Source organism: Alosa alosa, chromosome 13 (genome assembly GCF_017589495.1).
Source record: "Alosa alosa isolate M-15738 ecotype Scorff River chromosome 13, AALO_Geno_1.1, whole genome shotgun sequence".
Taxonomy (NCBI): Eukaryota; Metazoa; Chordata; class Actinopteri; order Clupeiformes; family Clupeidae; genus Alosa; species Alosa alosa.
Genome location: NC_063201.1, coordinates 17,456,587 through 17,466,586, shown reverse-complemented (window position 1 = coordinate 17,466,586; position 10,000 = coordinate 17,456,587). Strand labels below are relative to the sequence as shown.

General features: G+C 44.4%; 1 protein-coding gene across 2 annotated transcripts in view; it reads right to left on the bottom strand.

Annotated features, from left to right (window-relative positions):
* LOC125305831 (mannosyl-oligosaccharide 1,2-alpha-mannosidase IA) overlaps nt 1-10,000 on the bottom strand; it is a 197,521-nt gene that overhangs the window by 96,313 nt on the left and 91,208 nt on the right. For both annotated transcript variants that reach the window (XM_048260825.1, XM_048260826.1), the window contains exon 2: nt 3,982-4,078. In XM_048260825.1, the coding sequence (XP_048116782.1) occupies nt 3,982-4,078 (97 nt within the window). The remainder of the gene's footprint in view (nt 1-3,981; nt 4,079-10,000) is intronic.

The window sequence follows — 10,000 nt, the reverse complement described above, 5'->3', positions numbered from 1 at the left end:
ACTGATAAAACTCTCGTGCCCAACAAGCCTGGCAGAAAAATGTCTTTCTCCCTGAATCAATGGTTTCTTGGTCTCTGCCTGTTTTTTTTTTTTTGTTCAATAAATAAGAAATTATTGAACAAAAAAACAAATATTTGTTAAAAATCTAATACCATGTGTTTTTCTCAGCCACAGATTAGACTGCTGGTTTAGACACTCACCTATCATATTGTTTTTTCCATGTGTATTGATTACAGGTTTAGAGAACTGTGTGCCCTCTGTGCGCTAGGCTGAGTGACTCACTTTGTACAAAGTGCATTGCTTTTTTTGCCCCATATGTAGCATTTGTCCCCCCAGCATTTGGTGGCAAAAGTTTTCTTCTGTGATTTGAACTGGAACAACTCTCAGCGTTCACACTGTTAATCTGCATTTGCATATTCAAATGCTGTGCCGACGACGCCCACACATGGAAGACCAGAGGCCTCTCACACTCTCATCCCTGCCCTAGAGCTCTGCCTGGCCCCGTTCCACTGAGCATGTGCAAATGGGCTAACGCTACCCGGTGCTAATTAGTCGAAAGCATTGCATTCTCCGCACAAAGGCCTCATCAGTCCAATCTGCTGCATCAGGTTCATGCACTTAGTGGAGCTAAAGCATGGGCTTTGCGCCGTAGCTTTATGCAAAAATACATGGCAGGTTATTATAAAAAGACTGATCACGAAGTTCATAATGATTAAGAGGCATTGTTTTGCTTTGAAGTTTTTCTTCCAAACATGATGTTGTCCCATTGGTAGACTGTGTGTATGGTAGTCATCACGTCAACTGATGTAAATTGCCACATTTGGTGCATATCCTTAGACACTGATATATATGTGATTGCATATCTAGTAACTATGGAGGTGAGGGAGAGGTGTAAAGTCAAAGAAAGGATAAAGAAAATAAATGAAAGAGAGACGATTTAGAGAAGAAGGAGAGAAAAACATTAATAACTGAGATGAAAAGCAGTGAAGAGATAGATGAAGGAATCAGGGTGGTGTGAAAGGGGGAAATGGAGGATTCAGAGGCCTCTGTCTCTCTGTAAAGGGCCTTGGCTGCATACGCAGGGCTGACGGAATGTTCCAGTGACTTTGAGCGCAATGACATGCTCCTCTGCGATCGGGGCTAAATGGGGATCCAATCTCCGCACACTCCCTGTTTACTTACGGGATTAAATTAAAGAACACAGCAGCCAATTTCATACCTGGCTTCCCTCCGTGCCACTTCACAGCATGGCGGCGCAGGAAAATAACACTGCCCTCCGAGGCTGATCCAGATGTTACACGCTAGCAAATAACGGGAAACTAGCAATGGCAGGGGAAATTAGACGCATATATACTCCAAATCGGAATGCAAAGCGAATGATATTTGCTTGTCGGATTAGTGATATTTTGCTGCTGTAAGCCGTTCTTCCTTCCTAGACTTGAAAGGAAAGGCTGCTTTCCTGGATGGTGGGCATTATCAGCGAACGGCTGATTTTCGCACAAGGCGCTGCATGCAATATCAGGCTATAGCGTAACAGCATGTGTTTTCCCATGACTAATTGCAGTGCGCTGATAAAGGCAGCAATTAAATGATAAGTATTGATGATTGATGAATGTACAGGGAAAGGTGACCTGTGCAACTTAAGGTCTCCTGCTGCTGTGTCATGTAGTATTGACTGATGTCACTCATGGCCTTCAAGGTCCTTTAGAACATTACTGCCATGGCAACAGAAATCTCTAGATTACAATATGGAACAAGACAGTATAAGGGAGGAGAGAAATGACTGAGGGGAAGATGGAAGTATGTCTAGTAACGCTAAACAGAGTGAATTTGTCAATCCTCTGAGGAGCAGAACTCTGAAGCGCTGCCCTGCCATATAAATGCCACATCACAAAAGCCATGACTGACCATACAGTATCAACAACCAGGACAAAAACTGTAGGATTCATGGACAGTAACTGTAGGATTCATGGACAGTAAGCAAGCCAAAACGGTTTTCTTTGCTCTTCTTTGGGTGGTCTGCAGAAAAAAAAAATGTTTTCTGTCACTATGAAAACACAGATTCTTGTCTGTTTGACCATTCAGTGACCAATGTGGAATTGAAGATCTCCTTTTGTTCATTTAGGTGGGAGCCTGCCTGAGGCAGAAATACCTTGGTAACAGCTAAAACTTAGGTCAGGATTGGACCTGGGGGCTGGGTGCCTTTTTAATTATGTTATCACTGTAATACCCTCAAATGTCAGCCGTGGTATGTTTTGTTAGCACCAGAGGCAGAGTTATTATCAGCTGGGAAATGTCATCTCTCTCACAACAAGGCGGGAAGGAGGACAGCCCTGCCGGATGATCTGGACACGTCCAACCAGATAACCTCCGACACATAGTCCACACCCTGAGGTATCACCAACGTTCTACGTTCTCATTTGAATCCCAGTTTGCCCTATTCATAGGACCAAGGCCTGGGTCTGAATTCCCCGCTAGACAGCAGGGGAAACTTAGCCTAGAAATCTAGACGCGCCCCTAGTGGCAGCAAATTGCAATTGCATTTGCTGCCAGGGCTAGTCTAGCAACTCTCCGTTGGCTTGTGAGCTCCAGAAATCGAAACTCAATCAGGCCAATGAAATCGTGTATAGAGTCGTTAGGTGGGCTTAACATAATGATTGATGGCAGAGTTGCAACGGTTTGGCTTGAATTCCCTGCTACTTGAAAACAAATAAGATGGATGTTGCTGTTGGCGAACAGTGTGACACAAGTTAAGCTTTTATTAAGTTGGCAAACGTTTGAACTAGCCAACTAGCTCCGCTGGTGGGAATAGGTGTCCTATTGCGTGCAGAGGGAATTTGAAAGACAACTGATTATCCCGCCCCTCGGACTGAGCACTGCGAACGGTGAGTGCCCAGACCCTACATTTTAATGGCTCGTCAGGCTAGGGGAAACTAGGAGATATGCTAAATCACTCCAGATTTCTGGAGCCTTCTCTGACACACACCAATTAAACTCATGAGTGCATTCAGCTCCATGGTTTGTTAGATGTAATTGAGATGGCACACTGATGGATGGGTAACAGTGGTGTGTGTGTGTGTGTATTTGTGTGTGTGTGTGTGTCTGTGTGTGACAGGTGATTGGATCGGTCGGGGTTGAGGCTCACAGTTGGCAGAAGTGTCACACAGTCAACAGATTCTGAGCAGACTGAAATAATCAGGGAAATCAGAACTGCTTCACTGTTGTTCTCAATGTGCCTCACAAGTTCTAAGTATAAGTAGTATAAGTATATATACTCTTTTGATCCCGTGAGGGAAATTTGGTCTCTGCATTTATCCCAATCCGTGAATTAGTGAAACACACACAGCACACAGTGTACACACAGTGAGGTGAAGCACACACTAATCCCGCGCAGTGAGCTGCCTACATCAACAGCGGCTCAGGGGAGCAGTGAGGGTTAGGGGTAGGTGCCTTGCTCAAGGGCACTTCAGCCGTGCCTACTGGTCGGGGTTCGAACAGGCAACCCTCCGGTTACAGGTCCGAAGTGCTAACCAGTAGGCCACGGCTGCCCATTCTCCATGACGTGGTTTACTCACTACTCACATCAGTGAGTAGTGCTCTGTGCCAGACTGACCTGCCACTCCTGGAGAAACAATCAGGACAGCGCACACCTGAGAGACATCACTGCAGGTGAGTTGTGTGAGCCAAACTCTTGACAGGGCCTGGCCAGCAATCTGACCCGGATCAGATCCATCACAGACGCATCCCAAATTATTTTCTGACAGTCTATCTGTCTGTTCTTTATTTTCCACAGAACCATGAGAGGAATCTTACAGGGGAGCCTCTGTTGGATAATTATGGTTTCCGATCCAACCCATTCTATGTATACGGACTAGGCTCCGTCTCTGGTCTGAATTGGGTTCCAATGATTGGGTTCTGATGCTATGAGAGTATTCAAATTTAGCACGTCTAACTGGGTTCTTATGTGTTTGTGTTACTCACCGAACATGTTCCCGATGTGGCCGTTACGGCTACTAGGGCGGAGCTCGTTCTTGCCCCAGGCGTAGAGCTTGTAGTTGTCCCAGGCGAACTTCATCATCTGAAACAGCACACAGACATATAGGGCCTGTTAAACATGCACGCCAGAACAAGCAATGACATTCAACAGCTGACTCCAAACAAAGATGCATTTCTGATCTGACATGTGTCCACCTGACCCAGGCCAGATTAGGGACAAATCCATTCAGTGTGACGGTCAACCTGCAGATAATGATCGGCCACTGATTAGCAAATAAAGATGAGTCAGGCCTCTGTGTGTGGAGAGAGCCACAATAGAATGATTGACAGCTCACTTTTCCATCTAGATTTGCCAATTCCCCAAGCAACTGTGTACCCTACAGCAGACAAATATCCCACTTGTGAAGAAAGTGAGGAGAAGAGGAGGAAAGAAAAGTTCTCTTGAAGAGAAAAGGAGCGTGTTGTGGGGAGAAGGCAGCAGAGGAAGGCAGGGGAGGGTGAGGGGTGGGGGTTCTCTCTGAAGTGTAACCGTGCTGTTGCCCTTGTGACAAACTGCGGTGATGGACGGGTAGTCTATGTCAGACGGAGGTAGACAGGCGGAAAGATTGAGAAGGGAGCGAGAGACAGCAGAGCGCTGGAGTGGGGGGTGGGAGGGGGGAGGGTGGGAACAACAAGGGATTTAATCATTTTCCACGAAATGACAGCATGCACAAACTATTCATTCCTGCCTGGAGCCAATGGCAACTATAATGAGCTAGGCTGCAGCAAGGGCATGGGTGGTTGACAGCAATCACATTAATGCTTCAGTTCATGAAAAAGCACAAGGCACACTGTGCAAAAACTCATCTTTAGTCCTTAAGAGAAAGGTTTTAAAATGTATAAGATCTTCAAGGAGCTGATGTGCATGATAAATATACAGTTTTTTTTTTATGTTGACTTTTTAAACCATACATTATACAACTATAGGTTCAGACATTAGATACTAGAGTGATTGACACTATATAAGCCTACTTATGAATACTGTTTTGCAGTCAGAACAGCATGGACTGTGTTTGATCCTATTACTAACTATTGTTAAGCAGATATTATTGGCCATCTACTACAAATACTATATACTGAAGATCACTGGATTATTGCAGTTTGACATAAATACTTTAGAAAACATTTTTTTTCAACATCATTAACCATGCAATTATGACACACTTCTTTAATCACAATCACACTTCACATGAACGCCCTTTACTGTACTCTGTTCAGAGTCTCCCTTGACTATTGTAATTACACCCCAAGTTAGACCTATATCAGGTAAGAGTGATATTTTCAGAGGGCCTGGAGTAAACTGGGTCACTGGGCAGGAGATATTTTAGTTCTACTGCAGGAGATGGACTGATCACTGCCAAACGTTTAAACTCTAATAGGGACAGGCAAGAGCCTTCAAGTTCAATTAAAGGAAAAACACAGGTTTGACGCCACGACGGAGACCTTTTTAGAGTCTCCGGAGAGTTTTTAAAGGTTCGATATGACTACTCTGATAATATGATAAATGATTTTAGAGAATGTCTTGGGAGTTGGTTTGACATCACTTTAAAGCATCTTTTATGCCAGACTAAAAATTGATGTGTTTGAAATGGAACAGCATAGCAACAAAAGTATGCATCAGATAGATAGATATATGAAAGACAAAAACAGAGATTCTACAGTAGAGTCTGCAGTCTGGCTTTCCCTCTCTACTTCTGAATTACGTTATTGAGATGTTGATGTGAGCCAAGGTAGCAGAATGTGAGACAGAGCTATTTTCTGCCAATTGCACACTGGATAAAGAACAATACAGATAAAACGCACTGCAAAGGTCACAGCTATCATTTCAAATTAATGCCACAGAATGCACCGAATGTTTGCATCTCTTCAGTGGATTTCAAGTGCAAATAAAACGTCTTAAAGTTAACGCTCACTGGTATTTAGAAGCAACACTTGCAATGGCAAGTCTCAACTCGATTCCCAAACCCGAGTCATCCAATTGTCAGATGGTGGCCTTACCACTGCTCAACCACCTCAATCCATAACAACAAATGGATCATTTATGAAGGTTTGTGCTGTCTTTGTTTTAAGCCCCCAAATCTTTTCAGAATGGATACAGAATGGTTGTTCGACAGGTGGTGGCATAATGCTACCACCATTTCATCCCAGAATCCATATCATGCAAACAAACAAGCTAAAAAAACAAAACAAAGGCAGACGCTTCATCAGGCGTCACCTCCTGTTGTGAGGTGCTCCATCACTGATATGACAAACATACGACAGCTCTCCAGATGCCTTCTGATCCAACCGCAGTGGTGTGTGTTGCGACTGGCGTGCTAGACATGTGACAGTTTGAGACTCACAGAGCTGAACTTCTTTGAACTAAATGAAAGTAGAATAAATTAAACATTTTTTGTGTGTGTGTGTGTGTGTGTGCGTGCGTGCGTGCGTGCGTGCGTGTGTGTGTGTGTGTGTGTGTGTGTGTTTGGGGGTGCTAAGAAAGCTTCTTTGCAAACTGAGCTTGGCCTTCTCTGGCAAATCAGAGAGAAGGATAAAGAGATAGAGAAAGGGAGAGATTGAATGAAAGACTGTGAGAAAGAGAGAGAGGTGAAAGAGGGATAGAGAGACTGTGAGAAAGGTGAAGAAATAGAGAGATAGAGACTGTAAGAAAGGTGAAAAAATAGAGAGGGGCGAGAGAGGGAATAGAGAGACTGTGAGAAAGGTGAAGAAATAGAGATAGAGACTGTAAGACAGGTGAAAAAATAGAGAGGGGCGAGAGAGGGATAGAGAGACTGTGAGAAAGGTGAAGAAATAGAGATGAGCGAGAGAGGGAAAGAAACCTTAGAGATTGAAAGAAAGCCTCACAAATCTGCTTTGTGTTTACCAGGTGTACTACACGTACACGCCACACTCGGATGGAGGTTGTCAAACCACAGGAAGATCTTACACGACCCAAACAGATCGATAGCCTGGGCTAGCACGTCCTCAGGCGGTGTGTTTCAGCAGCTGGGAGGAAACGGACGTGAGGGCAGTAGAGCTTCTTGGACTGACCGCTTAGCTCTGTCCTGACTCTGCTGTGGCTACTGGCTAGGTAATCAATTGACTGCCATCCACCTCGTTAAATTTCTCTGGTTGTTCCTCACAGCAGGTCAATTGCATGACCCCAAACTGTGATTAAAATGAGTTAGGGATTGACTTGGAAGCTCGGGGGCAGATCACTGTTGTTTCAGCCGCCGTGGAAATCAAAGAGGACCACCCTCAGTGGACGGCATCAGGAATGTGGGCATTAGAGCACAGCGAGGCCTCTGGCATCCTCATCCTCATGCAGTCAAATCAATATGGAGCACAAGGTGCACTCAAAAGAAGGTGCTAGAACAACTAGAAACCCATGCAGACGATATGTTTCAATGGCGTCCTGGCAGGAGAGAAAGATGCTGTATTAATGGGCTTGATCTTGTCAATGACAGCTAAACGATGAGCAAACGCATCCCATTAAAGGAACAACCAGAACTGTGTTCTCCCTTAATGAGCAAACACACTGTCTGATCCTTCAAGGAAGGGAAGAAAAAAAAACCTCAAAGCAATATCTATCTTTAGACAAGACATCAGTAACGCACAGCAATGCTATCTAGCATCAACACATCAACATCATCATGAAGCCTCTCTGTGTGTATGTCACAGTGTGTATGTGAGTGTGTGTGTGTGTGTGTGTGTGTTTGTGTGTGTGCATCTGCAATATCCACATATTCACGTGGGAGGGTGTTTTAAAAAGGGAAAGGAAAAAAAACCCCAGAAAAAACCCAATATGTTGCAATATTGCAATACCTTCAATATGTTCCTTGCACAGCACTCCAACCATCCACTACAGTAAATCAAAAACAAACCAGGCAGCCATTATCGCCCCAGTCTTCCCAGACGACCTCTCCTGAGCCGAGAGTGCCCACAGGGGAGAATGGACAGTCTGCGTATCCCTCCCACGCCAGGGAGTAAAATGTAAATCAGGTTTCTAGGCCAAGTATACAGTACATGTGTATACAAGGAATTTGGTCTCTGCATTTATCCCATCCGTGAATTAGTGAACACACAGAGCACACAGTGAAGTGAAGCACACACTAGCCCGGAGCAGTGAGCTGCCTTGCTACAGCAGCGCTCGGGGAGCAGTGAGGCCGTGCCTACTGGTCAGGGTTCTGGCAACCCTCCGGTTACAAGTCCGAAGTGCTAACCAGTAGGCCACGGCTGCCCCATAAACTCAGGTCATATGGAGACACACATTATAGTTTCTTGAGTAGCCTATACAGATTTTGTCACAGACAGCCGCTCATGAGAAAGAGTGCTTCAGCCGTTCCTACTGGTCAGGGGTCGAACCGGCAACCCTTCGGTTCCAAGGCCACGACTGCCCCAGAACAGCCATGATAACCAAGGGAAGTAATCAACTGAGGGTACGCATACATTCATGAAGTACGCACTCGCTTCATACTACAAGAGTTCCTGAAGTAAGGCCACACATTTTGATCAGTAGGTGTGCTCAAATGAATGAATGAGTTAATACATGCTCTTTCATGTTGTAGCCAATACTTTGACCCACAGCTCAAGGTTAATGTCGGTATGTGTGCACAAGTGGACCCAGTGGTGTTGGTGTTAGTAGCACAACTCTTCCTGTTCCGCTAGAGATAAAAGGAATATAATGACTGATTTCGACTGAACTAACACGACTTGGTTAAAGAACATCCCATTAACAAAATTGTCCAGATGCTGACCCGGTGGTGGCACTATGATAAACTAAACACAAACTCAGGGTTCTCCTTTATCTTTTCATCAGCAACCTCCCATAACCTACAGTTTTCAATTTCTTCAAGCAATAGATTGTGTGAAAATGTCAGAGAGAGAGAGTTGCAATATTGGCTGAGGTACTGTATCCAGAGACTGAATCTGAATCACCACTTTACCTTATCAAGACAGCCAGTAAGTGCTGGCATATGATAAGATAGCCTCACCTATAAAGTTGATTTAAACCTAACATTACAGCCAGAAACCAAATCCAAAAAGGCCAAGATGTATTATGTCATTTTCTACTAATGGCTTTTTTCAGTTGCTATTCTCCATCAGCCCTGTTAATTCACCCCTCTATTCAGAGTGAGATGATGGAGTGAAAAAGGATATAAAAAGAAAAAGAGTTCAGGACTGAGTTCTCATCTCAGTGAGTCATGGCTTTAATGATAAATATTAATGACCTCAGATGGGAAAAACATGCCTCTATTAGCGGCTAACAGGGGCCGAGGTGGCAGCGCCAGTGGCAGTAAGTGTTTTAGCACCGGGATTTCAATGGGAGTCCATGCCATGGCAACCCACTCCTCACTGGCAGGAGAAACGGAGACGTTGCTAACAGCTTTAGCGCTCACTAACTAATGCCCGTCCTGGTGAAATTGGAACATCAAAGCCATTAACTGCTCTGGGAGAGTAATCCATATGGTGTAGTTGACATTGACCTAGTCCATATCTGTCTATTGTCTACAGTGTCATGAGTTTTTCTTTGCAGTAATACAGAGCCTGGACAGAAGTAATGAAGGACTAAAGAAGTCTAAGTAGAATGTTATTACATTTTAGCAAGTATCAACTCAGTTATGATGCTATGATATTGTATCAACACATAACAAAATGATGTAGGCTATACAAATATTTCACAACAGTCGAGCATATTATATTGTAATCCAATCTGTGTGTTGGATTATGTGATTTAAGTTATTGCCTTTTATTGTGGTGGACTGACTTTGTTATGTATCAAACACAGTGTTATCCACAGCATGTCCTTTCAGAGGACCGCTGAGGCGCTCCCTCTTTAATCTAAACACACTCTCCTCTCATATAATCCATACATAAGCCGCTTTCTGTAGGTAAATGCCGGCGCTATATCCCGCTCCGTCCTCCCAGCTGTGAAGCTAAGAAAGGCGGCGAGAGCGCCAGCTGAATTTTGTTAACGGTGGCCATG